This window comes from Drosophila guanche, unplaced genomic scaffold (genome assembly GCF_900245975.1).
Source record: "Drosophila guanche unplaced genomic scaffold, DGUA_6, whole genome shotgun sequence".
Classification (NCBI taxonomy): Eukaryota; Metazoa; Arthropoda; class Insecta; order Diptera; family Drosophilidae; genus Drosophila; species Drosophila guanche.
The window spans coordinates 10345934-10373306 of record NW_022995743.1 but is presented as its reverse complement, the minus strand read 5'-3'; the positions used below and the strand labels follow the sequence as shown (position 1 = coordinate 10373306).

At 47.1% G+C, this 27373-nt stretch overlaps 11 protein-coding genes across 13 annotated transcripts; 4 read left to right on the top strand and 7 right to left on the bottom strand.

The window, feature by feature from the left end:
- Positions 1 to 219: 219 nt before the first annotated feature.
- LOC117586571 (histone-lysine N-methyltransferase eggless) lies at positions 220 to 4781 on the bottom strand. The gene is made up of 8 exons (XM_034276736.1): positions 3691 to 4781; positions 3509 to 3626; positions 3150 to 3445; positions 2833 to 3094; positions 2265 to 2770; positions 1483 to 2208; positions 710 to 1423; positions 220 to 637 (listed from the first exon to the last, which is right to left on the bottom strand). Exons 1-8 carry the CDS (start codon positions 4615 to 4617, stop codon positions 431 to 433), a joined length of 3756 nt encoding a protein of 1251 aa, XP_034132627.1. The 5' UTR covers positions 4618 to 4781; the 3' UTR covers positions 220 to 430.
- A 242-nt stretch (positions 4782 to 5023) lies between these two features.
- LOC117586673 (larval cuticle protein 9) lies at positions 5024 to 5522 on the bottom strand. Its single transcript, XM_034276925.1, has 2 exons — positions 5416 to 5522; positions 5024 to 5354 (listed from the first exon to the last, which is right to left on the bottom strand). The coding sequence occupies exons 1-2, from the start codon at positions 5425 to 5427 to the stop codon at positions 5088 to 5090; spliced, it is 279 nt and encodes a 92-aa protein (XP_034132816.1). The 5' UTR covers positions 5428 to 5522; the 3' UTR covers positions 5024 to 5087.
- Positions 5523 to 6059: 537 nt separating this feature from the next.
- On the top strand, positions 6060 to 6955 carry LOC117586650 (uncharacterized RNA-binding protein C365.04c). The gene has a single exon (XM_034276889.1). The coding sequence runs from the start codon at positions 6115 to 6117 to the stop codon at positions 6880 to 6882; it is 768 nt and encodes a 255-aa protein (XP_034132780.1). The 5' UTR covers positions 6060 to 6114; the 3' UTR covers positions 6883 to 6955.
- On the bottom strand, positions 6924 to 8673 carry LOC117586615 (tyrosine--tRNA ligase, mitochondrial). Its single transcript, XM_034276824.1, has 5 exons — positions 8458 to 8673; positions 8063 to 8395; positions 7432 to 8006; positions 7175 to 7363; positions 6924 to 7116 (listed from the first exon to the last, which is right to left on the bottom strand). The coding sequence occupies exons 1-5, from the start codon at positions 8592 to 8594 to the stop codon at positions 6956 to 6958; spliced, it is 1395 nt and encodes a 464-aa protein (XP_034132715.1). The 5' UTR covers positions 8595 to 8673; the 3' UTR covers positions 6924 to 6955.
- An 80-nt stretch (positions 8674 to 8753) lies between these two features.
- On the top strand, positions 8754 to 10728 carry LOC117586596. Its single transcript, XM_034276779.1, has 5 exons — positions 8754 to 9531; positions 9598 to 9761; positions 9827 to 9936; positions 9996 to 10455; positions 10524 to 10728. Exons 1-5 carry the CDS (start codon positions 8819 to 8821, stop codon positions 10610 to 10612), a joined length of 1536 nt encoding a protein of 511 aa, XP_034132670.1. The 5' UTR covers positions 8754 to 8818; the 3' UTR covers positions 10613 to 10728.
- LOC117586604 (NF-kappa-B essential modulator) lies at positions 10649 to 12693 on the bottom strand. Of its 3 annotated transcripts, none has more exons than XM_034276810.1 (6): positions 12274 to 12693; positions 12101 to 12203; positions 11730 to 12037; positions 11383 to 11544; positions 10934 to 11299; positions 10649 to 10870 (listed from the first exon to the last, which is right to left on the bottom strand). In XM_034276810.1, the coding sequence occupies exons 1-6, from the start codon at positions 12559 to 12561 to the stop codon at positions 10742 to 10744; spliced, it is 1356 nt and encodes a 451-aa protein (XP_034132701.1). In that variant the 5' UTR covers positions 12562 to 12693; the 3' UTR covers positions 10649 to 10741. The 3 variants fall into 3 exon arrangements, with proteins under 3 accessions (XP_034132701.1, XP_034132691.1, XP_034132682.1); XM_034276800.1 differs by having other exon boundaries at positions 10940 to 11299; positions 12274 to 12538; XM_034276791.1 differs by having other exon boundaries at positions 11383 to 11548; positions 11734 to 12037; positions 12274 to 12538.
- Positions 12694 to 14221: 1528 nt separating this feature from the next.
- On the bottom strand, positions 14222 to 20672 carry LOC117586642 (rhythmically expressed gene 5 protein). The gene is made up of 3 exons (XM_034276876.1): positions 19997 to 20672; positions 15295 to 15481; positions 14222 to 15123 (listed from the first exon to the last, which is right to left on the bottom strand). The coding sequence occupies exons 1-3, from the start codon at positions 20108 to 20110 to the stop codon at positions 14531 to 14533; spliced, it is 894 nt and encodes a 297-aa protein (XP_034132767.1). The 5' UTR covers positions 20111 to 20672; the 3' UTR covers positions 14222 to 14530.
- Positions 20673 to 21621: 949 nt separating this feature from the next.
- LOC117586657 lies at positions 21622 to 22611 on the bottom strand. Its single transcript, XM_034276903.1, has 2 exons — positions 22285 to 22611; positions 21622 to 22223 (listed from the first exon to the last, which is right to left on the bottom strand). The coding sequence occupies exons 1-2, from the start codon at positions 22465 to 22467 to the stop codon at positions 21786 to 21788; spliced, it is 621 nt and encodes a 206-aa protein (XP_034132794.1). The 5' UTR covers positions 22468 to 22611; the 3' UTR covers positions 21622 to 21785.
- A 71-nt stretch (positions 22612 to 22682) lies between these two features.
- LOC117586624 (origin recognition complex subunit 4) lies at positions 22683 to 24262 on the bottom strand. The gene is made up of 2 exons (XM_034276837.1): positions 24003 to 24262; positions 22683 to 23945 (listed from the first exon to the last, which is right to left on the bottom strand). Exons 1-2 carry the CDS (start codon positions 24192 to 24194, stop codon positions 22767 to 22769), a joined length of 1371 nt encoding a protein of 456 aa, XP_034132728.1. The 5' UTR covers positions 24195 to 24262; the 3' UTR covers positions 22683 to 22766.
- A 1325-nt stretch (positions 24263 to 25587) lies between these two features.
- Positions 25588 to 26300, top strand: LOC117592532. The gene is made up of 4 exons (XM_034286392.1): positions 25588 to 25635; positions 25690 to 25845; positions 25906 to 26070; positions 26151 to 26300. The coding sequence occupies exons 1-4, from the start codon at positions 25588 to 25590 to the stop codon at positions 26298 to 26300; spliced, it is 519 nt and encodes a 172-aa protein (XP_034142283.1).
- Positions 26301 to 26672: 372 nt separating this feature from the next.
- On the top strand, positions 26673 to 27087 carry LOC117587313. Its single transcript, XM_034277942.1, has one exon. It carries the CDS (start codon positions 26688 to 26690, stop codon positions 27045 to 27047), a length of 360 nt encoding a protein of 119 aa, XP_034133833.1. The 5' UTR covers positions 26673 to 26687; the 3' UTR covers positions 27048 to 27087.
- The last annotated feature ends 286 nt before the right edge of the window (positions 27088 to 27373 follow it).

Below are 27373 nucleotides of genomic sequence, written 5' to 3'. Positions count from 1 at the left end.
CCTCTGTTCGACAATGGGTTAAATCGTTCTGTGCCCATGATCGGAATTCCTATTTCTCGATTTTGATGATCGGTTTAATATTGCGAGCTAACCAGAATCCCCAGGACTTCTCATATAATTTAATCCAACAGATGCATACATTTTTCGCTAAATTGGCCAGCTTTGAGAGCTTCTGTTGTTTGGATTAGTTATAAAATACGGAAATATGGAATGCAACGATTTTCATTTTGAGGATAGACATTTGTACACCCTATTTCGTTTAATTAGTGTTAAATTTTTTATTGCGAAGCTGCTCTGAAACAATTATTTAGAATTGTTCTTAGATTGACATGACAGAGACAAGAGCAGTTAACAATCGGTATCGTTGTGCAATTATCGAAAACAGCCAAGCTAGATTTGAAATTGCGCTTCTGACTATGTGTGTGTAGAATTAGAGCAAGCGAACGCGACAGTTGGCGGCACCGCACTGGCAGTAGAGAACCTTATTTGGGACCACGCCCACTTCGTAGTTGTAGTTCCAGGTCAGCTCGGTGCCGGAGATAATGTGCGAGGAGGCAAAGAAGCCGACCCAGGGGAAGCGCAGATCGTGGGTATCTACAAAGACATTCTGCACAAACAGATTGGGGTTGCACGAATGCTGCACGAGCAGAGGAATAAGCATTAATTAAAGATAATTGCAACATGCCGCGCGGCTGAGCTGAAAACTCACATTGAAGTAGCGTCCCAAATTGCCAGTTGTCTTGGCGTCCATGATAAAGGGGGTCTGGTCTTTGCCAAAGAAGCGGCGCACAGAGTTTTCACGCACTGTTTCATCCAGATCAGTGTTGGGATTGAAGCTAATTACTTGCCGCTCTTGCGAGTCCAATTCGGTGTTCTGCGTGCTGCTGCTGTTGCTGCGTGAGGAGCGCAGCCTGTCCTTCTTCTTGATATAATAGTTGTTGGGTCGGAAGTCATCGTCGTCTTCCGCATCGGGGCCGTAATTGTCGTCTTCGGGGTCCGGGTCCGAGCGCTCCACGTCCGATTCGTAGCCCTCCTTCAGCTGCTCGGCCACCTCAATGTAGTCGAGATCGGCAAAGTACTCGTCCCCTGCATCCTGGCCGCCCTCATTGGCCTTCGCCTCAGTCAGCAAGTGGCCGGCATAGATGCACACGAAGGCGCCCTTGGGAATGTCGTTGACACAGCGCAGACCCCAGCCACGGTTCGAGGTTTTGAACACCTGCAGCTTCATCTCCAGCGAGTGCTGGACCACACGGTTCAGGCAGTTCTTCTTGCACTTGCAGCGCGAGTTGCACTCGTAGATGCCCGTCAGCACGCCCTCGTACAGTCGCTTGTACTGGTAGCCGATCTCCTCAAGAGGCTTCTTGGGATTGCAGTACCGGACGCCGGTTACGGTCAGCTGCCAGCAAGCGCACTTCGATTTGTCCTGCAAATGTAACACCTCCTCAATTATGCTTGGATCATGTAATGCAGAATCGAACTTACCGAACAATCATCCTCGCAATCGCAGCACACAAGGAACTCCTCGTCGAGATTCAGGTTCACGCCCTCGGTCGGAATGCGCTGTTTGGCGTATTCGCAGGGCGGCGGCAGAGTGTTGTCGTAGTAGTTAACCAGGGGAATCGCCATCTTCTCCTGCCCCTTGGAGATGTCCGCCTCCTTGACGATGGTCGATTCGATGTAGTACTCGGCCAGGCAACAAAGGTCTGGAGTGAAGTCGAAGTTGTCTACATTGAGGCTATTATTGGTGACCCGCAGATAGTGGTGCACTTCGGCCATGTTGCGCAGAGTCCGACCGCACGGACCGCGATAGATGACTGTTCGCTTGGTCTTCTGCCTCATAATCATGCGCTCCCATCCCGACAGCAGTGGCTTGGACAGCGGACTGTAGCTGTCCAGACGATGCACGACCTTGAAGGGACAGCCCGGGTTGCATTTGTGGGTCTTAAAATCTTTCGTCGGCTGATTCCGCTTGGCCGTGAAGTGCACCACCTGGCCCTTGGGACGGCTGTCGTCGTCCACGTAAATGGTGGAGTTGTTTAGGTGACGGACAGCGGAGGCGGATGCCATTGCCGCTGAAGGGGATGCCGACGATGAGCTTGTCGATCCTGATTTCGCGGTGCTTTTGCGGGCTATGGCACGTATCTTTTGATCCACCTGCCTGTTGCTCGACTCCATCTCCTTGGTGTAACGTATGAAGGGTTCAGTGCGCTGCAAGTCCGAAGTTAGTTGGAAATGCAGCAATTTCTAATGAATAACAAACTCACTCTAGGGACCCGCATCTGGTGGATGGCACTGTCGGAATTCAGGGAATTCTGCGTCTCCTTGAAGACGGGGGCCAAGCGCAGCGAGCCGCGATATATCCACTCCGTGTGGTTCTTGTCGGCCTCGAACTGCATCAGCACCAGGCTGCAGTCGACCTCAATGACGCGGGCATACAGCCAGGTGCCATTGGACTCGGTGTTCATGCTCTGTCCTTTGGTGCATTGCACCATGGGTCTGTCCACCGCGTACTTCTCCACGTACTTCTGGATGAAATCGCGCGAGGCGGGGTGCACATCCTCCCACACCTTTTCAGATGATTGGCACACCAGGCGCACATCGCTGTGGTGCACATACTGGGTGTAGCCGTCGTCGTAAAATATCAGATAGCGAAAGCGATTGTTTTGCTTCAGGGGCTCGGCAATAATACCCGGATAGAAGGCGCTCTGCACCACGCCCTTCTCCTTGCCACGCACCAATGTGCCGTCAAAGAAGGCGATCACGCGAGTGCCTGACCGAAAGGGAAGACAGTTTATTCAGAGAGTAATTTAAGGAAGGATTGCATCCACTCACCAATGGCCAGACGCACTGTCGGCGGATCAAAGTAGGCCAAGTGCTTTGCCGTCACCGTCTTCATCATCGGATAGGGCATGTGCTGATACTTGATCTTATAGGCCTTCACGGTGATACCTCCGGCGGTGGTGGTGTCGCAGATCTCCACTACATTGACAGACACCCAGCTGGCAATGGCCTTGTTCTTCACGGCGTAGTAGGTTTCCCCAACCTTGATCGGCGGCCGTTCGATTTCACCAGATGCAGGCAGGTGCTGCAGACGCTAAAATATCCAAATATCAAAATGTGCTCTCCATCTTCCTCTGCTTTTAACTCACTTTATAATCACTAGTGCAGATGTTCTGGTGGAGATCCAGGGGCGGCAATTGCTTGTGCACCACCTGGCATGAATTGTAAACGGAGCAGTGCATCTTGTCCGCCAAACTTTGGACCTTTGCCAGCTTCAGGTCCACCTCCTCGAACTCCTGGCCCAAGCGCTCCATTCTGGCTTCAATGATGGACTTCGACCAGTTGAGTTGCTTTTCAAAGTCCACCATATTCAGCGTCTTCTTAATGGCATCTTCCAGTTCGTTCTCGATTAGATTCAATACATTCTTGGAAAACTCGGGTTTTTCTACAACAAATCAAAGAAAACATTAAAATATAAACTTCTTAAAAGCTAGTCGGATGGCTGCACCTGGTGGCTTTTCATCCTCCTCCTCGTCGCTGCTGTCCAGGGTAACAAAATCAGCCTGCTCCTGCTTGAATTCCTTCAGCAACAGCGGCTGCTTTGCCAGCAGAAGACCGGCGTACTCCTAAAAGGGACATTTTGTATACAACACATTGATCCACCAGTAAAAATATATGTTGCGACCTCACCTCATAGGTATCCAGGGCTGTGTCGTAGCAGCCCAGGCAAATGTACTGCGTCTTATGCAACTTCCTCGGAGCCTTGTAGAAGTTCAGGATAGCCACGCAGGCCAGCACATACTGCTTGTGTTGCCGCTTGCAGTTGCAGTTAATGCAATCCTTGTTGTAGGAGATCACCCCGTCCCAGGAAAAGACGCCTTTTGGCTCCTCCTCCTCCTTTGGCGGATTACCCACTTCTAGCACCACCGCGAGAGCTTCTTTGAGGGCGGCACTGGGAGATTCGTCGATTTCCATGGAGTCGGCATTATCTTTTGGTGTAACTTTTGGCTCGACTGTCACTCCATTCACCTTGGAATCGACTGGCGGCTCCAACTGAGTAGTAGATTTGTAGGATTTTTGGTGATCCTTTGATTCTTGGGCTGCTTTTGGACTGGCCACTGGTATATCTTCTGCCATGGCTGTGCCATCATCCATTTGAATACTGTCGTCAGGTTTTGATGCAGTCTCTGGCGGCACCACCTCCTTTTCCTTCGCAAGGGAATCATCCGTAGTAGGACTGCTGATTAGTTCAATGCTGCTGTCAGCCAAGGCGTCACTTTCCTTGCTCTCCTTGCTGTCGGTTTCACGTTCTTTTAGCTCAGACTCATTGGTGGCTCCTGGTTTTTCCTCCTCATCCTCTTCAAGGGGCAGTAACTCCTCTTCGTTAACTTCGTTTGAGGAAGGCGACTTGAGGTGACTCTCGAAGAGCTCTACGCTGTTGTCCGACTCTGTTCTTGGCGCCAAAGCCTCTGCCGGAGTGGGGCTACTCAGCAACTCGAAGCTACTGTCGGCTTCGAGATCCTTGGCCTCGTCAAGTGGCTCCGTAGTCTTCTCTAGAGCATTGCTCGAATTCGGAATGTCAATATTCTGGTCCTTCATTTCGGTATCCACATCCATTTTTGCAATTTTCTCCAGCGAGGCAGCGCAATTCTCGCCGCTTTTTTTTTCCTCCGCAAAAGCTACCGGAGCGTCACTCAAAGAGCCTTCCGATCTGTCCAAAATGGCTTAAGAACTCTTTCAAACTCTTTGCAAAGATTTTAGCACACAAAACTTGCACAAAAATTCGACCACAAATTTTTCCAGCACTAGGCAACACTGAAAACTGAAGAAGAAAAATACCATTCACAACGATGGCATACTATGGTGTTGTCGGTTGTGAGGGAATTTGCTGTGGGCAACAAGAGTTAGTGGCGCCGATTTACCCTCCAAACTATCAAATTTTGAATATAAAGGATGCTCGTTTTACAACTTCGCCCCGGTCGCAAATATTCCTTGGCACTGCCCTGTTCACATTTCACACTTAAATTGCAACGTACTATTTTCTGGTATACGTTTGATTTTATTTTGGGAATGAATTGGTTAAGAGCTTATGCCTCGACAACCTTTGGGTGATAGCCGGTCTCATCAGCAGTGTAGACAACCTTGACCAGCTGGCCGTTGGGAGCCACATACTCGTATTCTCCAGAAACAACCCAGTTATCATGTTCCTTCAGCACACCAGACTGGACAGCCTTGATGTGGTTGGAGAGCTCATAGGCATACTTGAAGTCCTCCACGTTCACCTCGGAGTCGTTCTTCAGGACATCAGCCTCTTCGTTGGCATAGGCGAGGGCCAAAAGGCAGGCAAGAACAATCTGTAGGAGAACACTTTGCTAGAAGATATTCTCTTTAATATATTTCGAGATGTTCACTCACCACGAACTTCATGTTGGATGATAAGGATATGTATGCTGACAGAGTGCGAAACAAATCTAACTAATGCCATCCAAAATAGTCGTTTATATACTGATTTGTTGACATTTCGCAACTGACCTGACGACTGGGGCAGCGCAGCAGCCGGCAGGGCAGCCTAGCAAAGCGTATAAATTGTCTCATAACTGGATTTAAACGGACTTTTGTTTTAATTAAGCAAAACACACTGATGCAGTCATTGTGGATCTGCACAAGGCATTAATTGTGACAGGCATTAATTATTGTTCAAGTCCACAGGAACCAATCTATGATAATCTGCGGAATATTCTCGTTTTACCTGGATGTTCATCATCCACCAGATGATTTGATAAGTGCAAACCGGTACTGTTATCCGGTGTTGTTATCGGCAACACACTTTTGCATAATTTGCAGATAACTCCGTTATCTGTCTGTTTTGGCGCCCGCAAATTCGAACCGGTTCTTATTAAACAAAAATTATCTATGCCACTGCAGCCAGTTGACCTTCAAAATATAAGATTAGATCAAAGCAAACATTTGAATATCGTGCCGCCAAGTGTTCCAGTGCTCCACAAGCCATGTTTGCACATTTACAGAAATTGCCAAACACTTGGCCATTAATTGCCATTCACATAGAACTCACACGTGTTGTGTTGGTATAATTTATTTTAAACATTTGGAGCGATGGCCAGCGATTCTGGCAGTGATTATGAGGTGGAGGCATTTATAAAGCCGAAACGAGTGCGTCGGGCGGTCAACGATGACAGTGCCGATCTGCTGGGCAACTTCGACGACGAGAAACGAAAGGAAATACTCGATGGAACGTACGTGCACAAGGAGGATGGCAGAAATCCGAGTGATCCCGAGGACAGTGACAGCGAGGATGGAGACCAAGAAGACCACTCCGATGGCGATGGCGCACCACCCTCAGGCAGTGCGGCCTCCGAGTCAGAGGAGGAGGAACCAGAAACCCCGTCGGATGGTCGGTTAACCAAAGATCAGTTGGACTCTTTGCTTCGTGGAGCCTCGAAAACAAACAGACACGTTCTGTACGTCACAAATCTTAACTTTGAGACGACGAAAGACGACTTGGAGAGACACTTTGAAGCAATTGGCTTGGTGAAATCCATTAGAATCCCGAAAAAACGTCGCGGGGGCTTTGCCTTTGTAGAGATGATGGACCTGGCGAGTTTTCAGCGCGGCTTTGAGCTGCACAACACAGAGCTCCAGGGTCGTCGCATCAAGGTGCAGATATCCGAAGCTGGCAAGAAGAAGTCGGCCAACAAGAAGAACATAATAAAGCAGAAGAACCGCAAGCTGGCCGAGATGCGCAACGAGCAGAAGACCTTCACCAAAAGTGGAAAGTTCTACGACAAGGACCTGAAGAAGGAGAAGGCCAAGGAGTTCCTGGCGCGCAAGCGCTGGCGCAAGCCCGCTCCCAGACCAAATTAAATAGTGTTCACTGCCCCAGCCCTTCCACAAGACTCCATAAATATAGATAAACTTATGATTATTTAACACAAAACTATTGCCAGCGCACGATGTAGAAGTTTCGCTTTCCTACACGCAACAGGGAAACACCATTCCGGAGTATGTGTATGCCAGCAGTTATCACTTCGGCAATGTTCTGCACTCGCTTCTGGTTGACATAGAAGCCGCCAGCGTTAATAATACGAACGGCATCGGCTGCAAAAAGGAATTCACTCAATAAGCAGTCCGTCTTTCGCCTCTGTTTGGTACTTACTCTCTGTGGGGAAACACTTGGCCTTCATGGCCAGCTGCAGTATGGACATGCCCGGCTCTGTCAGCAGATCCACTACAGCGGCGCCCTGGAAAGTCTGCTTTATCTCAGCATAATTCAGTTCGGCCAAGCCATCTACCTTCCCTTTGTACAATGCATTGGTGACTCGTTCCGCCTGCTTTAGTCCATCTTCTGCAACATTTAAACGTATCAATTATAGCTGATCGATTAGGAAGGACGCTTGTCCGAGGTGAACGAACCGCCATGCACAAGCAACGTCACATCCTCCGCCAGAAGCGTCTGGGCCTTTCGCTTCTCCGGCTCCTTTTCGTGCTCCCGCATCAGCTGCTCTATTTCGGGCAGGGGAATGAAGGTGAACAGTTTGAGTAGCTTCTCTGCTTCGGAGTCTGGCATGCGCAGGAAGAACTGATACAGGGCAAAGGGCGATGTCTTGCTCTCGTCCAGCCACACAGCATTGCCCGCCGACTTTCCGAACTTGTCCCCCTCCTCGTTGGTCACCAAGGGCAGCGTCATGCCAAACACCTCGCATTTACGCTCCACACGGCTGATCAGCTCGTGGCCGGTCATCAGGTTGCCCGTCTGGTCGGAGCCGCCCATTTGGAAACGGCAGTTGTGCTTGCGCAGCAGGTGCAGCCAGTCATAGGCCTGGAATATCTGATAGGTGAACTCCGTGAAGCTCATGCCATCCTCCGACTCTAGGCGCGATTGCACCGACGACCTCGACAGCATAGAGCCCATGCGAAAGTGTCGGCCCATATTGGCAATGAAGTCTACCAGGTGCAAATTAGCGTACCACTCGGCATTGTTGACGATCCTGTGTGGGAATATATAGAGGCTATCATACGCACTGACTTCTGGCTATTCTCTTACGTTAATCGCTGCAGGGGCCCGCTGTTTTTACGGGTGTCCCAGAGGCACTTTTCATGGTTCTCAAACACTCTCGTCAGCTGCTGCTCGATTGCCCTCAGATTGGTCTCTATCACAGACTCTCCCAGTTGATTGCGTTCCGTTTTGCGTCCACTTGGATCCCCGATAAGACCCGTGGCTCCGCCCACTAGAGCAATGGGCCTGTGACCGGCTCGCTGGCAGTGTAGCAGGCCCATGATAACCAGGAGATTTCCCACGTGCAGGCTATCGGCGGTAGGATCGAAGCCGGCATATATGCTCTGCTGCCCACTTGTGAATAGCTGCTTCATCTTGGGCCTGACGGAAAAACATTTTCATACATTAAAAGGCGATTTATACTCGGGAGGGATAAAACTTACGCAGCCGTGTCGGGGAAAATGCCTTGAAAGAAACCTCGATCCGTCAGGTCCAGCAGGTTCTTGTGTGCGAAGTGTCTCCGAGTGTTGCGGTAGCCGCCTTGGAGCGGCCTTAGCAGGCTCCATCTTAGTTGCAACATTATGCAAAAGTCCACAAAATTCAAATTGTTGGTTGAAATAAAACCTAGTTGAGGTTAGATTGAGACTGTTTTGGCTGCGAACAGCTGACGAGAAACAAGAGTTGCAACGTTTAGCTGTGAATGGCAACTCTCAACTGCAAACAAAGCACCTTTGTTTTGGTTTTCGTTGCGTTCTGCTCTCGACATGTCGGGAATCGGCTAAAGAGCCTCTACACCGCAAGATAATGCTGCTCAAAATACGGCATGCCCTGCTCGAGATAACCAATCCACCAGCCACAAAGCAGTCTGCAATCATAATCAACAATGAAATTATCATAAGCTCGGGTAGCGTTCTACAGCCCCACTGCCGTGTGGGGACCGATATAGACAAAGGCCAGGCGAAGAATGGAATCATTAGCGGACTACAGCAGTGCCAGCTTATCAATGCCCAGGATGAAGAGAGAGGGGCAGGGGAATTTATTCGTTCGCTCAATTTCCTGGTGACCTTTGACCGCCAGAGCCAACGACCACAGCGAAATGTGGCCGCCAGCTCGAGGCAGAGCCACATCCTCTCCCGCTACACGGCCCATCCTCTGTACGTCTTCTGCGCCTCGGAAGTGTCTCGAAATCTGCATAAAATACTGCTATCTGCGGACTCGGCTGACGACAACTGGGTGCTCCGCTCCAGCTTCGTGGTCCTGAGCATGCGGCCGTCGTCGGAGAGAGAATATTTTCAGCGTTTTCTGGTGCTAATTGGCAACTATTTGAGGCACCTACAGCCCTTACACACTCTGGACGATGTCCTGGTCATGTGCTCGCCCTTCGGCCTGGAGAACTTTTACAAGACCATCAGCATTGGCAAGGTCTCGAACGTCATGGGGCGCAGCGGCTGCTTGTTTGCTATTTCCAATGCACTACCGCTGGGCTGCGAGGGATCGGCCGTTTTTAACAACAAGTTGTATGACTGAGACGGGGCAGAGTATTTGGAATTATTTTAGAATTTCTTTATCTCCATTCATTCTAGGCGACTGATTGGCATTGTCATATGCACTTCTTTCCAGCGGCAGCAGGAAAACGTCAATCTAACGCTGGCCGCCAATTTCGGATACCTTTTGAGGAACTTTATGGAGCAGCTGGGTATTCCCATAACAACATTTAACCTGGCACGGGAGCCCTCGAGTTTCGCCTGTGAGAAATACATTTAACTGACGGCTTCGATTGCTATATGATAATTGCTAATATTTACATTGCAGGGGAGCGCACAATTGTTGTAATTGACTCGGCGGGTCAACAGGGCACTGGCACTTTCATTACGGTCCACAACAAGCACTTCATCTTGACCTGTGCGCACGTTGTGGGACAGGTAAACTAACACCCTGTAATCAGTCTGCTGCACACAGATCTGAAATGTGTCTTATTTAGCCCAATGCCAAGGTCCACTGTCGCGCAGCTGATCGAGAGTTCCAGTCGGATGTGATCTGGTGCAATCCGGACTCCAAGCGTCCCTACGACCTGGCCCTGCTGACGGCCCCAGATGATGTGCCCGAACGCCATTGCGTGCGCCTGGCCAAGGGTCCGGCCACGCTCGGCCAGACCGTATACAACGCGGGTTTTCCCTACTATGTGAACTTTAACTTTAAGTACGACTTCAATCCCTCAATATTCCAAGGTAGGATCATCAAGTGCGACACGGGTGCGATCATGTCCGATGGCAGCGTGCAGGCCGGCCAAAGCGGGGGCCCAATGCTCGACCAGAACGGATACATTCTGGGTGTTTGTGTCTCCAACATTAAGATGGACGATGTCATCTATCCAAACATCAACACAGCCATTCCCATTTGTGATATACGCTACACCCTGCAGCAATTCGCACGCACCAATGGTGAGTAGCTAACAATTACTGGTTTATGTACATTCATCAATGAGTAACGAATGCTTGCCCTTTTGCAGATGTGAAAGTTCTCAACAATTTGGTTGCCAGCCAGGATGTGCATCGGGTGTGGTCTTTGGAAATGCCGCTCATTCAAAGCAAACTCTGAGACAAGCTATTGTGCACCTTTAAACGCTACTAAAACTGTAATTGATAATGTGTTAATTTATAAAGTTGCTGGCTCATTAACGGCGCAGTAATTAAAGTTATACCATAAATAAGTAATTAATGAAAGTGTTTAGATCTTGTCCAAACAATCATTGACATGACTCTGCAACACGCTCAGGGAGTTGAAGCCCTTTGAGCAAATAGGGCAGCGCAGGGCACTGTCCGCTGGCCTAGCATCGGCGCCGTTAGGATCTAGTACCTAAAACAACAAATAACCAATATGAGCATGAGGATTTTAATGCCGGAATTACTTTTCACATACTCTTACTGGTCTCTGGTCCTCGCGTAGGCTACTCACGCCCGAAGTAGAGGGCGAGGGCGAGCCGGACTTGGGGGATTTGTGGGACTCGGCAAGAGCCTCAATTAGCTCCTGATTGCGCCTTTGCAACGATCGCAGATCCAACAGATACTGCTCCTTTTCGCCAGCATTCTTCTCGCGATCGGCACGCTCCATTTCAAAGTCCCTTCGGTAGATTTCGTTTTGTGTCTGCAGATGTTCAATCTCTTCCTGTCGTTGGATGTCCCTGGCCTTTAGCTGATTAATATCGCGCTCCATTTTGTGCATTAGTTCCTCGGCGCTTGTCAGGTTCACCTTCAAGCAATCAATCTCCTGTATGTATACTTTTTTCTACAAAATATAAGATGCATTAGCAAAAAGTTCCCCCAAATGTTGAGGTCATCTCTTATTCATTTCGGGGTATAAGTACATACCATATCGATCACTTCAAGCTTCTCGGCCAACATTTTGGATAGATCTCGCTGCAGTTTTTGGATCTGGCGATCATGCTCTTCCCGCTGCACATAGTTGAGCGGATTGCTCACTTCCTCCTTCGCCTTCTTCTTGTCATCGTCAGGTACAAACTCGAAGCCATTCTGCAATTACCAAGAACATGGTGAAACCCCAAAAAATAAGTGTATATTACATGGAAAAGTGCAAAGCTCAATTTGCACTGAAAGCTGATAGTTGCGTAAGTACACATACACATGCAGAGGACATACATATGCGTAGGCTGATAACTTGGAGCTGTGGACTCTGCACCAAGTGCATATGTACATACCAGATTGATTTGCTGAAGCTTGTCAATTTCAACACGCATATTGTTGATCAGTGACGTCTTCTCCGACACACTTTGTCTGAGTTCGTCCTGCTCCTTCTGCCGTATGTCCTGCACGAGTTCGATCTGCACTAGCTTCGTCTCAAGTTCGGCCATGAGCGCTTGATTTTCGGCTCTTAGCTTCTCCACCTGCTCCTGGCACTCCGTCAGCTGCTGTTTACATTTCTCTTCTCGATCGGCGGCCTCCTGGCGCCATTGCTGCGTCAGCTTGTGGTAGTCCATCATTGTGCGATTGACCATATCCAGTGTTTCTGTATGAAGGATTTGGACATTATTAAACTGGAGCTTCTCTAAAATATCCTTGCTTGACATACTCTTCAACGAAACGTACTCCTCCATCATGTTCTGCAGCTTGACCACATCCTCGGCAGACGCCTGCATAGAACAGAGACTGGGAAACTGCGAATATACGCTGTTCTGTAATGAAAGCACAAGGGTTAGTTGGTGATCTTCCAGAACGGACTACAGAGACGCTTTGCTACTTAACCTTGAGAACATCCGATTTCACTTCACCCATGATGAAGCTGGCGGCCAGAGACTTGTGTCTGTCACTGTCAACCGACGTGGACAGTGGCCCTGAGCTCGATCCAGCGGCAGACACGTCAGCTCCATAACTCTCCTGGGTCACTGGCACTGGCCTATCACTAGCATCCATTGCATCATCAAGTAGAAGGGAGTCAGTGCAGAGCGACGGAACGGGAGAGCTCCCGAGTATTACGAATGACTCTTCTTTAGACATTGTGCTTCTAGCACTGGATGGCCCAGAACTAATCATTATCAAGCTTGCGTGCAGTGTGCAAGTAAACTCTACCTGGGAGTCCCCGAAATTAATGCATCAGACCAGCCGACTCGTGCCAGATGTTTGTCTTTTGAAGTGCATATGTATACTGTTTGGTAAATGTTCATTGATAAATTACCATGTGCGGATATATGTGCATGTGATCGTATCGTATATACACTCCCAATACCACTCCCAATCACGAATTTTCTTTTTCTTATTTAAAAAATAAAGAATTCGACTTCAAAGTGAAACGGGTTTTTTTTAATGAATTATTTTGTATAAATACCCCAAAACTAAGGCCCGTTTTAACGATCACTCAAATAGACTCGATGATTAATTTTAGGCAAACTCTCTCAAACGCTTTGTACTACATCTTTTTTTATGATTTTTGGAGCTTAACTAATAATATTTTATGTGATTTTCCAGATGCGTAAATGCGTGATTCATACACACATACGTGTTACATCTGTTCTTGTTCGTTTGTTGAAATGGCTTAAATTCAGCGAATCCGTGGAAGTACAAACTTTATCGCTTGTCCGTCCTGTGTGCTACGATATCTGACTAATTTACGGAAACGTTCATGCTCTTGTTTACAATTATCCCCGGGTTTATTTACTTTTTATTATTATTATTTTTTTTTTTGTATTTAGTCGCTAAAACGATGAATCGATGATGGGGCTGTCGATATTTTCTTGAAACGAAATGTTCGATGTTGCTATCGATGATTGTTGATGAGGGCATGCAAGGTGTTGCATTGTTCATATAATTTAAACAATATGATGCTTAGTTAAAAGTGTGTAAGAGTTTAACATATCATATAAGGTAGTGCGATGTAATTTCATGGAGTGTGAGCTCAAAGGCAACAGAAGTTTGCCCCAGAATGTAGGAACAACAGAAGTAAAATAGTTTTTGACATTTCCTTGTTGCAATCCATCTGAACTTTTGTTTTAACTTTTCTAAGTACTTCATTGAAAACATTCAACAAGAGGTAAATTAAATACTTTGCCTACACAGTTTTCAATAATGCCATATACCTTAACAATTACGAATAAATGTACCTTAAACTTAACCGATAGGCGATTTGGTTAAAACTGGTCTATCGGAATTCGAAACGTGCCTTCGTTCCTTCAACTGACGAATCGAAATAAATAAGATAAGACCAGTTAATGGGATTTGTAAGCCAATTGCCTTTTGGAAATTCCAGCCCATCATTCATTCAACTGTGGTGACGTACGTACACACTCCCAATTAAGGCGGCATTGTCGGATATCCGAGATTGATGCGCTGCTGCCCATTACGGGGAGCCGGCCCAACCAGTTACATCGAAATGTAATTGCCAAACTCGACGGGTTCTAATTGTTTTGGGGAATTAGGAGAGTGCCGAACCGGACCTGACCTCCCATCGAGCGAGCGAGCGAGCTGCAAATCTTCATTGTTCGGGCTTAAATGTGTTTCCAGGCCCGATGTGGGTTAATAAGACTTTCGCGTGCAGCTTATGGGCATGCGATGGGTGTGTGCGACAAGGAACTGGATTGCCAAAGATGCGACTTTCATCATTAACATGTCCAACCGGTTCCCCGAGCAGCGCCTTTGTTGGGATCGTCAAGTGCAGACGAGACGAGCTCCAAGCATTAAGAACTGACACTCAAAATAATAATGATAATAATTATGCGGTTTATTATTCAAGAATCTCTACTTGTATTTGATCTTACGGCTAATGCACGCGAATAAATAAAATTATAGAAAACTTAAACTTTCATTAAAGCTCAAGGTGCATCCAAGAAGTGTCTCCATCTGATCCCCCTCCTCATCTAAAACGAGGGAGGTTCGTCCTCAGGCACACTCCCCTTCACTCCACCACACGCATTCAGCCATGCACGCAGATATATATGGTATCACATTCAATCCCTTCAATCACACAAAAGGCTTAGATCTAGGGCCAGCCACAACAGGCGTGTGGCTCTTACGCCATCTGCTGGCGGAACAGGCGCCTCTGTATCTGGTGTGGGGGCTGCAGATCGCGCTGCAGTATGGAGGCAAAGTGCTGCTGCTTCAGGGCACTGATTGTGGCAATCTTTCGGTGCCTGTTGGGCAGTGCGGATCGCGGCCGGCCTCCGGTTCCAGCTGCGGCCAGGCCCAGGCGAAAGATGTCCAGGTCATCGTCGCGGGGCAGCGGCCGGTTCTGGTCCTCCTCCACGGGTGAGCCATCGGGACGCAATCGGAATACCAGAGGTCCGCTCAGGTAGGTCTTTGGCGGCTCTGCTGTCAGGGCAAGGGCCATTGGAAGTTCGCTGCTGGCCTGCTGCTGCTGGGGATGCATTGGAGAGGAAGAGCCATAGCCGTAGGCCATATCCATGTCCATGGCATACTGGTGCTTCTGCTCGTTGTTGCTGTCGAAGAGCGGATTGGCGCTGGACTCAGCCGTCTGCTGCTGGGGCAGTTGCTGGTGGGTGAGGATGATCAGCGAGGAGGCTGGCGGCGTAGGCACCGGCTGCAGCGGTTTCCGCGTGGTGATCAGCGTGGCACTTGGATGCTCCCGCATGATCGATGACCAGACTGCGGAGAAGAAGCGAACGGGAAAAGAAACATTAATCAGAAATCAGATCACGTACTACTTGGACCACACGTTGCTTCTGCTTTGCGGAAGTTCTGACGCGGAAGCCAGACTCTGGTCTGGTCTGGTCTGATCTGGTCTGGCGTGGCTTCCCACGCGACACGAGTACTTACTCAGCTCATTGGCATCGCGCTGATAGGGATCGAGTGCCTCCAGCTGCGCATCGGAAAGTGTCTGCAGCTTCTCGTAGCCGTAGCCGAGCAGATTGTGCTTGCATTGATTCACCGGGAGCCCGCCGCCCACCGTCGACTTGCAGTGCACGCTAACCAGCTGGGCAAAGGTGGAGTACAGGTAAGACATCTGCAAAGACAAAAGAGAGGCCAGAGGGTGTATTAGGCAATGACAGTAGCAGCAGCAGTGCGTGTGGTGTCGTCAGCGGTGGCAGTGGGGCGGGGGAATGCTGGGATGGTTGCACTTTCGTTGCACAAACGAAATGCATTTCGAAAGCCTCTCGCATGTTGGGCAATCCCCTGCTGATGCCAGGGGCCACGGGCTAGGGGCCAGGTGGTGTCATGGGGTGTGGGTGTGCTCCACTTTGGGGCTGCCGCTGGCTCTGCTGTGGATGGCTTTACGGTTCAGTAGCCAAACTGAGCGGCACCCGTCATTGTCTATTCTTCGTGGGTAGCGGAGCGCTGAATGGACTTTTAATTAGCGTCGAATGTTCTACTTGGATGACACATTTTGCGTCTCTGGTGGCTCTGGAATTTCACAGATATCCCCATCTGCTCAGAGGTGACGTCAAGCGGTTGCGCTGCTAATCCAACGATAATCAATTTGCAGAAACTCCCCAATCCGGATCTTCCCTCACGCAAATTAGCACGTGGCATCGGATCCCAGACCGAAGCAAACAGATCAACAACGGCAAACGGGATAAACAGATAACACGCATAAAGAAAGTAAGTTGATTGTGGAATCAATTCTGGGTCACTATTTATTTTGGTTTGCTTTTGGGGAGGTGTCTAGTGTCCCTTGTCCGGTGTGCACCCTTGAGCCCCTTCCATTGTGGCGCGCACGAAAGAGCTTGATTTGCATTGGATTCGTTTCGGGGTTTTACAATTTTACGCCGTTTGCATAATGGAGGAGACGATCATCAGCCGCAGCAGTAGCTTAGGGATGGGGGAGGGGTTGGGGCAAGCTCAACTTACGAATTACCGTTAGCAAGCCAAGAGCCAAAAGCCAGGCCAAGACGAAACAACAGCAGTGTGCACAGAAACGTGTGCAAAATGTAAAATGCAATTGATACGAATATGCATCGCCCTCTGTCCCTCTGTCCCTCTCTCTCCGTCTCTTTGTCTCTCTCTATCTCTATCGCTTTGTGTTTTCTGTGTTTTTACAGCTAAATACTTCATGCACTTGTGGCAATAACAAATTACTCAACTCCGACAAGTGCAAAAGTACAGCACGTCGCAGAAGATTGAGGCTATCCACGTACTGCTTTAAGTTTCAGCCTATCTAAAGATTTCTCATGAATCATCAATTCAATGATTAAAGATCGATCTGATTGCCTAAACAGTTTGGTTATTAAACGGATTAGAACGAATCTAGAAAAGTTATCACATAGTATATTCCTATAAACTCCTTTGTATGCTCTCTTTGCGCTATGAAACGCACTGTATTTAGTTTATTTTTAAATTTAAAATAAAGTACGTCACGCAGCACGTTATCTGATTCGAATAACTCTGTCGGCATTTTATGGTCCAGGCCCTGACACAATTAAATAATTAGCCAGAACTCCAAAATAAAATGAACATTAAAACATTCAACGAAACAAATTTGTGCAAAAACAAAATATTATCTAAATAATTTATGGCATATAAACGTTGTAAAAATATAAGGTAAAAATTCCAATCTGCCTTTTGCGGGAGTTGTCAAAGTCACGTACAGAATACACCTCTATAATGTATGCAATTTGTTCATACCTATACATAAATATGTATATTTGTATATATTTTTGATATGTAGATTTAAGATCGTCGTGGAGGCTGTCATTTATTAGCCTTCCAACTAAGTGATCAAGCTGACATCGAATGCAATTACGGGAACGTCTAGAGAATGAATTGATCTTGGCCTAAAATCATCTCTCTCGCCCCGCAAACTAATCTTAGATCTCTGACTCGACTTCCCCATACAAATATCGAGAATATTCAACTAAAACGGAAAAAACAAAGCCTCAGAGAATATGCCCATTAAGCAGTCACTATTCAGGTATCTGGTAGCTTCCCGAACTAAAAATACTCGTCTCGCAAAGCTATCAAAGATCTTTCCTTCCCAAATGCCGTGGCGGCAGCGGTTCAATAACCTGTTGATATGCGCAGGTTACATTATGAAACATCGAGATTGCCAACAAAAAAAATCAACAAAAAACTGAATCATTTCATAACATACAAAAACCCAAAGACGGAGCAGAGGGCAGATCGAAGAAATCGAAATGACACTCCGGAGCGGAGAGTCTCCTCTGGAATGGAATGCCATGGACCTGGTCCCGTTCGATTAGCTGCATTGGAAAAAGGGTTCGCTCCCATTACGAGCTGTATCTTTCCTCCTATAAACACACATGTGGGGCGATATCTTAACATATTTTACGTAAAATGCCGAAAAATAAAGTAATGCGAACATAATTTATTTATTGAACGGTTCGAACCGCAAACCGGCTAAACGCGTTTGCATCCATAAACAACATAAAAGACCCCAAAAAGCCGATTGAATGGATGTTTTTATTTTTTTGCAATCGAAAAATCGAAAGCTGTGCGATCGGTAAAAAGTAGCATCATCGAGACTACAGTAGCAAAAAAAAAACAGGAAGAAGAAATCTAGTCTATTAATAGATCTCACGGGGGGTAGTGTAGCGGTGGAAAGGGAATTCTAATTGCAATTAGAGATTGGATTTACATAAGCAATAACATCATCAGAATCCACAACTTGTGTGTGGTTCTCTTCCCGGCTTTAGGATCGCTAATGGCGTTTCTATTTATATTATTTTTTTGGCATTTAATGGGATTTTTTTCACTCCGAGATTTTTTTCTCATTTGTGGGAGGGAGCTGTGCCTGTGGTGTGTGGGTGCCGGATATGGCACACAATCGGTTCTAGCTGGATCAGCTTACACTGTGTTCTGTTCTGCTATATTCTCTGGGGGTTCTATTGTTCGGAGCTTTGATTTTTAAGGCGCAGTTCGCGTGCTTAGCGGTCAGCACCGGCACAACACACACAAAAAACAGAGCTTTTCAGATTGATGCGCGTCCAAAAAAGAAAACGAAAAAAAAGGTCTAATGACTGGGCAAATTGCTATATCATATATGTATGTACACACACCTCGTACAGCAACTAATTAATATTCACAAGGCAGAGAAAAAATCCCAGCAAATATATTTATATTTATCTTTAAACAAACTCCACCTTTGGAGTTCATTAACCAAAAATAAACAAAACAAAAAACTGAGCAAACAGAAGAGAAAATTGCTGCAGTGTTGTCACGCCTTGTTGCACAAACATTTGAGCAGAAAAGTGAAAAGTTTTTAGTGGGTTCTGCTTGGTGGGGGGGGGGGGGGGGGGGGGGGGGGTGGGGGGTTACGGCCAATTTACAGCAACTGCAAATGTAAATTGAAACCGTTGTTTCCCATAAATGAAAATTAATGTTCGGGACATGCTCTGGTGACTCCGCTCGTAGCTCATTTGGGTACCGTCTGATTTTTTTTTGGCTAAATCGGAAGGCCTTTGGGATTGGATTGGCCAGCTCTATGGGAAGAAACAGCTCATCACTTAAGAAAACGAGGTATGTTGGGAGCAGAGGATCAGAGGCGAACCTGCTCCAAGCCAGGGGAATGCAAGTGGGAATCGCGTGAAGTCTCAAAGTCTGCTACCACGAAACAGGTAGACCGGCTCAGCCGGTATTTCTAACGATGGTCATTACCATGGGCAGCTGGCCCGAAGTTTTTGCCACTTTTCTGATAACGCACAATGTCAAGATCACACTCACAGTGACACTCAGAGTCTGCTTGGCACATATTTATGCCAAGGACTGTGCCCGTGTTCTTCTGATCTCAAGTAGATATATGTACGAGTGTGTCTATGTATTGTGTTTTCTTTGTCATCGCCCCCAAAGGGGGGCAGCAGCCGAATACGGTAAAGTTATGCAAATTAACGACCAAATACCGCTCACCAACTGACTTTGAAGATGCCATCGAGCATCGGAGCAGAGGCTTGTTATCCATTCATATTCCATATTAATTTCTTTTGTTTTGATTGCTCTTTTTTCTGCTCTGCTAGATCGCCGATCCGGCGACCGCCACTAGCCAATAAGAAAAGACAAGAAGCAGCAGCAGAAAGCTCCGTTAATATGCAAACATTTGTGTTTTATGATGCTCATTGAAGTTAGCACAATATCAATATCAATACTCATATTAATATCGATTATGTTCCACTTAAGCATTCAGTTTTGTGCTAGATTTAACAGATGCACAATGCCAAGGACAATTAGGTGATTCCGATCATAACTGGAGCAGCTAGTAGCGAGCAGCTGTTCTCTCTGTGAATACGAGGTGTTTCAGAAGTGCTGACTGAAAACATTTAGAGATTTAAAAGTTTTCTATGATCGTTAAATTTAAAGCAAAAGTTGTAATTAAAATAATGTAGAACAAGCCAAAAGAGTTTTCCTGTTGCCAAATCAGAGAGGAAGTTATAAAGCCAAATAGCTGTTGATTCAGAATAGTAATTAAAACTTTGCAGAGAATGTTCAATGTACATTTTAGGAATGCCGGCTCGTAAAATATAGATTGAATATCACACCGATCTCTCTCAGCTCTCATCTGTGCTCTCACCTTTTCGCTGCGTGTCAAAAACTCCCAAATGGGTATGGCCGAAGACGAGCTCATTTGCATGGCGAACGCGCTCACCAGACACCAGGCCAAGATTACTTTCACCGCAGTCGTCATAGTTGTGTTGTGGAATAGCTGTTGTTTTTTTTACTTGGCACTTATTGCGTACTGCGATAAGGCAATAGGTTGACGTGCTCAGCTCCGTATGATCCGTGGCCGGGGTCAATTGCACGCTCTTGTTGTGTAATGCCTGTCCAGCGTAGACTTTCTTTTTCGGAGCTTGTGTGTTTCGGGTTTAATTAGGAAACGCTTTTGTGGTCTGTTTGATAGATTATCACTTGGTCGCCGGGACTGGGACTGGGCCTGGGCTTGGACTTTCTTTTGTTCGCACTTAATTGAATTGGCGCGACAGAAAAAACAAGCGTGGCTAATTTTGTGTTATCTATAGTTTTTGTTGTTGCTTTGCTTTGCTTCTTTTGTTTGTCCCAGCTTGAAACGCAAAAAGCTCGTTTCACATATCAGTGGGGCGGGCGCGTGCGGTGGAGTGGGTGGGAGGCGCCTATAAAACGATCACGTATACCCGTATATCCGTCGAAATTCCACTAAACACCAAAACAGCGCTGATGACAAAAACCGGCAACGACGACAACGTCTGTTATTCTTCTTCAGTTGAAGCCGCAAGCGCACACGTTTTTATGCGCCAAAGCTGCGAAGTTTGCTCGCAGGTATACTGAAATTAAGGTAAGGCCGCGCTCACCGGGTACTCTGTCGGTAGCGTGCATAATGAGAAAACTAAGGGACTCCAAAAGAGCTTTTGAAAAAAGCCACACCTTGCATAAATACATGCTGATTTGTAAGCTGATGTTTCTCTCTCTCGCACTCTCTTTCTCCGTCTTTCTCTCTCGCTCTCGTGGCAAACTTGTTTGTTCTACGCTTGCACTGAAAATAGAAATTGAGAAAAAAAATCGAAAATAACAGCCACGCCGGGAAACCATTGCAAAAATTTCAAAGTCAAGTTTGTGGAGTCGCGTCATGGAGTCTGTTCCGGCGAGCAGAGCAGAGTACGAGGCCGGATTGTAATTTCCAATTGTTTACTTTATGGACTTTTAATTGCCATGCTGGGCTGGTCTGGCGAATTCTGGTCAACAGCAACAATAGCGTGTCAAATATTTAACAACTGATCGCTAATTAAACAAAATAAATACATCGAATCCTAATATGCTTCGGCGCCAGACGGACACAATCCTGTTTGCGAACTCAATTTGAACTTCATTTAATTGAATTATAAAGCAAAATGCGGTGAACCAGTCCCGGTGAAGCATCCACTAAAGCTCCATCCCGTAGGAATGCGATTTTATTTCAAGACTGATGGAATTCCCAATATGTTTAATGTCACATAAATTTGATAAAAAGAAATCGTTCCATTGAGTCATTCCAAAAGAAAAGTAAGAGAGGAGGAAGAGAGCCGATCCGTTAGGTTGTTGACACATCCACAGGGCGATTGTAATGTGCCACAGAAGAAAAACCGTTAATGGGCTGCTGCTATCAGTCAGAGCAGAGGCTGTGGACTGGACTGCCTTCCGGGACGGGACCACATCCAGATAAACAAAAGGCTCCCCAGAGCAATGTTCTTTGGTATTCTCGACTTTACTTCAAGATTTGCGCACATAAGAAGACATTATCAATACACAAAACACACACACGCATATGGTAAGTATAAGCTGTGACAGCTCTCTTTGAGCTCGATATCCAAAGAGAGCTCTCACTGTAGAATGATAAGTCAATTCTGGCCTTACAAATGATTGTACTTTAAGAAGTTGCGGTCGTAGCGATTGGCCCCGCCATACAGATCCCGATCCTCGTTGTTGTTGTTGTACATCATAAAGGGGGTATTCTGGTCGCCGTTGCTGTCAAAGATGGGCACGTAGCTGCTGAAGTTGAGATCTTCCTTGAGACGATGATCGGGTCGGCGGCCCAGTTGAATGACCTTGGCATACAGATCCGTGTCCGATTGAAGGGCACGATCAAAGTCCTTCCAATGCACAAACTTCACGTGCTCGCTGGGAATGGCATTGTTGTCGAGGAGCTCCATCAGTGTGTTTGAGTTCACTGGCTGCACCACGGTCAACTCTCGCTCCTGGCCAGTGGCCTCCCCTGCGGCCAGGCGCCGCTTGCTGGGCTGCGACACGTCTAAGTCCCACAGCCAGGACAGAAGAGGTGTCACAGCGGCCTGAAAGAAAGGCAATACTTTTGAAAGGAATGCTTGAGGAATGGTTTAATGCCTCACTCACCTGCTGTTCGCTTCGTCCTATGCGTGGAATGGTCTTCAGGTTCTTCATTGCCAAACTCTCGCGTTTGCCCAGACGGGGCACGTTCTTGGTAATCTTCAGGAAGAAGCCCGGGCTATCATCTGCCTGGCTAAAGGCCACGATCACCAGCAGGAGGAGAACGGCTTGGACAGTTAAGGATCTCATGCTGATGACACTCCAAGTTAGCCTGTCACTGCTGCTCCCACCTCAACGGCTTTTATATTGGAAAGTCACCCACATTTTTGGTGCACCCACATGCGGGTGTCTCCAGGAATTAGCATTATCGATCAGTTTCGACTTGGACCAGATAAGACCTCAGGCTTGACCTGAATACATTCGTGCATACACATATAGTTCAATATATACAGAGCGAGAACAAGTTCAATATATAAAAGCCTAATTTATTACATAAATAAATAAGAAGAATAATTAAGGAATTTTCAGGGATAAATAGCGATCCCGCACTAGATGAGCGAGCTCTGCGCCCATTGTGCCACCTCCGTAGGCAAGGCCTGGTACCGCTGCACCGCCTGCTGAATCTGGCCATAAGTCAGGGCCATTTTGTGCATTTCAAACTCCTTCTGCACCTTGCCCGTGCCGCTGTTTGTGAGCGGCATTATCAGCTCCCCGATGCGCAAATGCTCGAACGCCTTCAGGACAATCGAACGCTCCACGCTCTGCATAGTGGTCGAGACCTTGGCAAATTTGGAGAAGCGCGCGAATACAATTTCAAAGTTGAACGGATCCCGATCGTAGATCTCCGAGTGGTGCTTGATGGCTATGATGAGGCACAGCTCCAGCACAGAGAGGCCGCAGAGCAGGTCGATCTTGTCATCACCCTCGTATTGGGCCGCCAGCGCCGTGAGCTGGTCGACAGTGATGTGGGGAACGTCTGGCTTTAGTTGCGCCACCAAGCGAAATAGGAAGTTCTTGAGGAATGCCTCGCTGATGTCGAAATCGTACAGCATCTGAAGACTTTTTTGGGCCTGTGAGGATGTGAGCATTTTGGCATGGTGCTTGTTCCAGCTCTCCACGAATTTGCTGTCGAACTCGTACTCCACGCCGTCGAAGTGGTTGCGATGAAAGTTGAGGGAATCCGACGTGAGCAGTTCCAGGCTGTCAATGCGGTCGGCACTGGCCTTTAGCTCCCTGTTGCTGGGTATCGAGAGGAGCTCCTGGCAGAGCTTTGTGTACTCCTCAAAGTGATCGGCACTGGGGAACAGAAACACTTGTCTGTGGGAGAACCGTGACTTGACGCGCTTCTCCAGCAGCTCGATAACGTCTAGGCGGCACGTCACTCCCAGCACACAAATCGGTGCCTGCGCCGACTGCGACACGTCAAAGAGATTGTACAGCAGCGTTTGGTTGTGATGCGTGCAAAATAGATCGAATTCCTCCAGAACAAACACAACGCTCTTGGATTTCTTGTCTCCCGCCTTGAGGCACTGCAGCAGGAAGGCCAAATTCTCGGCGAACGAGCCAAAGACCTTGCCGTCGGCCGCATTCTCCAGCCTCATCTGCACTGTAATTGACTTAAGGGCAATTCGGTCGTCCGTGTGCAGATTCCCGTCCAGGTGCACTATCAGCGTGTTGTCCACGAACGATTTGTTGACCAGCAGATCTGTGAGTACGGCATTGATGAGCTGCAAGGACTCTGGTAAGCTTTAGATGCAAATATTGGCATATTCATTTGATCATACTGTGGTTTTTCCAGCGCCGCGCGGCCCTATCAACAGCAAGGAGTTTGATTCTCCCATTTCCGCGGTGCGCTGCAGCAACTGGCGCACGTTGGAGCGCTCTTCCTGGTAGCCCCGCAGAGTTGTGTAGTCCCGCTGCAGGCGCTCCTTAAGGAAGCGTCTTGCTTTTCGCCATTCCTGTGAATCATCCGGCATTATTGTGGTATTATTTCACTTTTTAAAACGATTTTCCCGCCGAATTTGTGGTTTGTTTTGTTTTTTGGTATGGCCATTCCGTGTGACTGTTCAAACTTAACACACTGAACGCCCGCCTTTTAAATAGGTCAGCAAATTGGCGAAATAAAACTGTTTGTAAATATTTATTGTAGCAACCCATCCCCCCTGCTTACGAATAAATTCGAATGGGCACCGATTCATTTAGCTAAACTGCGTTAAAAATCTTTAAGTTTCTTTAATTTCTTAGCTTGCACTTCAACACCCATTGGTCAACAGAAGGTTAATCGGTTTCGGTCAATGACATATTTACTCGATTTTGATCTTCTGTATAATATTGCCATCCAACTAAGACTCTCAGCTGTGGAACTACAATTTTTTACGATTGTACAATACATTCGCCACAAGATTGGCCTACTCTTCATGACTCCTTTCAGCTGAAAAGGTTAGAAAAAAAGGAAATAATTGAGCGCTACGTTTTTAGAATGTTTTGTGTTTGTGTTATGTGTGTGAGAGAGTTTCGCCGCAGGCGCCTATGTGTGTGTGAAAGAGTATTTAATCGTTTCAGCGAATTGGATAATCGCACGACGATGAATCCGCATTATCCGCATTATATCCGACATCGATATTTTCTTGAGATCATAATTTTCCTCGATTTTGATCTTCTGTTTAATATTTCCAGCTAACGAGGACTTTCAGCTCTAAAACTATAATTTTAACTGAATCTTCAATAAATTTGCCACAAGATGGGTTAGTTTTGAAGAAATCTTTTGATTGCATTGTTTGTAAAATAAGGTAAAAACTAAAAAGAAAAGAGAAAAATCAGAAATTATATAAAAGTTAAGAACTGTATGTGAAATGTTAGCATAAGTTAAATTAATGTAATTGTAAAATGTAGAATTCATGTTGTAGTCATGGTGGCGTTACAAACAGCAATGACAACATTGGCGCCACTGAGCCGTCATTTATATCGAATATACGGTGTAACATTGTGACAAAAGCTGGTCAGCATGAAACTGTTCCTTTGACGGCAGAAGTTAAAATTTGACAACCTTGTCCATGCATTCATTCCCGAATGGATGGATCTATCCCTAAAATATAACAATAAACAGCAGCGATCCCATGACAGCAGCTTACGTTCTTTGCACTGCTTGCATTGATTGTTCTGACTTTGTGGATCATCAGACTCGCACTGATCAAAATTATTGTTGTTTAAAATCATAAACACACTATTGTAATGGGCTTAAACATTTCGTAGATGGATATTTGGTTAGGATAGGCTAACTGATGGCGTTAATGGAGCGACACATTTTAAATGTGGCTCCGATAGTCGCTTGAGTTAGTATTTGAGTTTCATTCGCAGTCTTGTTCCGGAATGAATGCTCTGCGTTACTTTATACTAATTGCCATGGGACCGATCGCAGTAAGGAATCCAAGTATATATTCGAGTGTTAGCTAACGAGTTGTTTTCGAACAGATAGGCGGAAACTTTGAGTTCAACAATGTGCGCTGTCTCGTCCGCGATCGGAAGTTCATGGAATTTGATTACTGCTTTTTGAGATCTGTGAATCGCACCTTCAAATACATGTCAATGAAAACCAAGCTGCACAAGCTTCCGATTACCAACGCCGTGGTAAGGATCATGCCAAGCCATGCCAACCATGCCGAGTCACATAACTTTTGATCTTTGCAGACCAGTCTCCAGGTAAGGATGCGCGAGAACAAGCGTATTCTGTACAACTTCGATGTCCGCTTCGACGCCTGCAAGTTCCTGCGGGATCGCAGCAACGTAATTGTCAACTGGATGTTCCAAACCTTTGCCGAATTCTCGAACCTCAACCACACCTGTCCCTACCACGTGAGTGCAATCCAATCCAATCCAAACCAATCCTTTAATTCTACAGCGAAAAGTGTCACCTGTCTTTCCTCGGTTCCCAGCATGATATCATCTTGGATAAGATTCCCGTTCAGCATATAAACAAGATCATCCAGTCGGTAGTGCCGGATGGCCGATACTATCTGAATAGCACCTGGTCTGTAGACGGTATTCCGCGTTGCGATTTTGTTGTCTACTTTACCAAAAGCTAAATAAAAGCATCGGGCATGAAACCAGAATGAAGCTCGAATTTGACTTTTAGTGCTCTCAAAGCATAGGCCTGTCCTGCCCCAGGGACAGGTCGAATTCTGCCAGAATGTTGTTCTGGGAGTTCTGGGTTCTGTGCGGAAAAGTGGGAGTTTTCTTCGCACAGCTGGCGGTGGCAACCTAGGAGCGGCGGGACTGGACCTGCACCGAAGGCACCTGTCGCTTGTCAAGTGGTGCCTCTGCTAATGCGATTAGGGAAACGGAACGCTCGCCCCAGCTGCCAATCACATGTGCCCAGGTCGAGTGCTCATCCAAAGTTGGCACATTCCCAGATACTGACACTGAGGCCTGCTTCTGCTCTACAACCACAAGGAAATTGACATTGTTTGATCATGCCATCAGATGTGGTCACAGCGGAGCGCTGCCAGCGCTCCATAACCGCTCACATGTCGGCCATCGATGAACAGTGGAAGGAGCGTATGTCGTGGTATCCGCAAATGCAGGCCAAACTCTATGGTCGGCTTCCGCAGATCTACTTGGAGAGCCGCCAGATGTACGGGGACGAGCACTTTCTGCGCTACGCTCGTTGCCGTCGCCTGCACCAGAAGCACACGGTAACCCAGCAGGATGAGGAGCGGATTCTGGCGGAGCGCCAGGAGAAGCTCGACGCAGATGCTATGAACTTTAAGGTTCCACCCACAGAGTACGGAGAGTACGGCCGCGTCCAGCCCTCACGCCAGTACTTTTGCTAGGCTCCATCTACATCCATTTACAGCTGAAGTTGTTTGCCATTTAGTTCCCCTATATTTGTACTAGGCATCCGATTAAAATATCATTGCCTGCTGACAATGCAACTCTCAATGGCCGTCACTTCATTACGAGATTTGCATGACCGTGCGCATAATTAACGAGGTGAAAATGTCAGCCCAACTGACAACCGGTTCTCCTTTTTGCCAGATGATTGAAAGTAGAAGTAGAAGTCCAGCCCTCCTCTCCGTGCAACTGCCCTGGCTCTGGGGGGGTTTTTTTCTACTCACCGGCAGTTCGGTTGAAAAGTTCGCACAGGTAATTAAGTGAT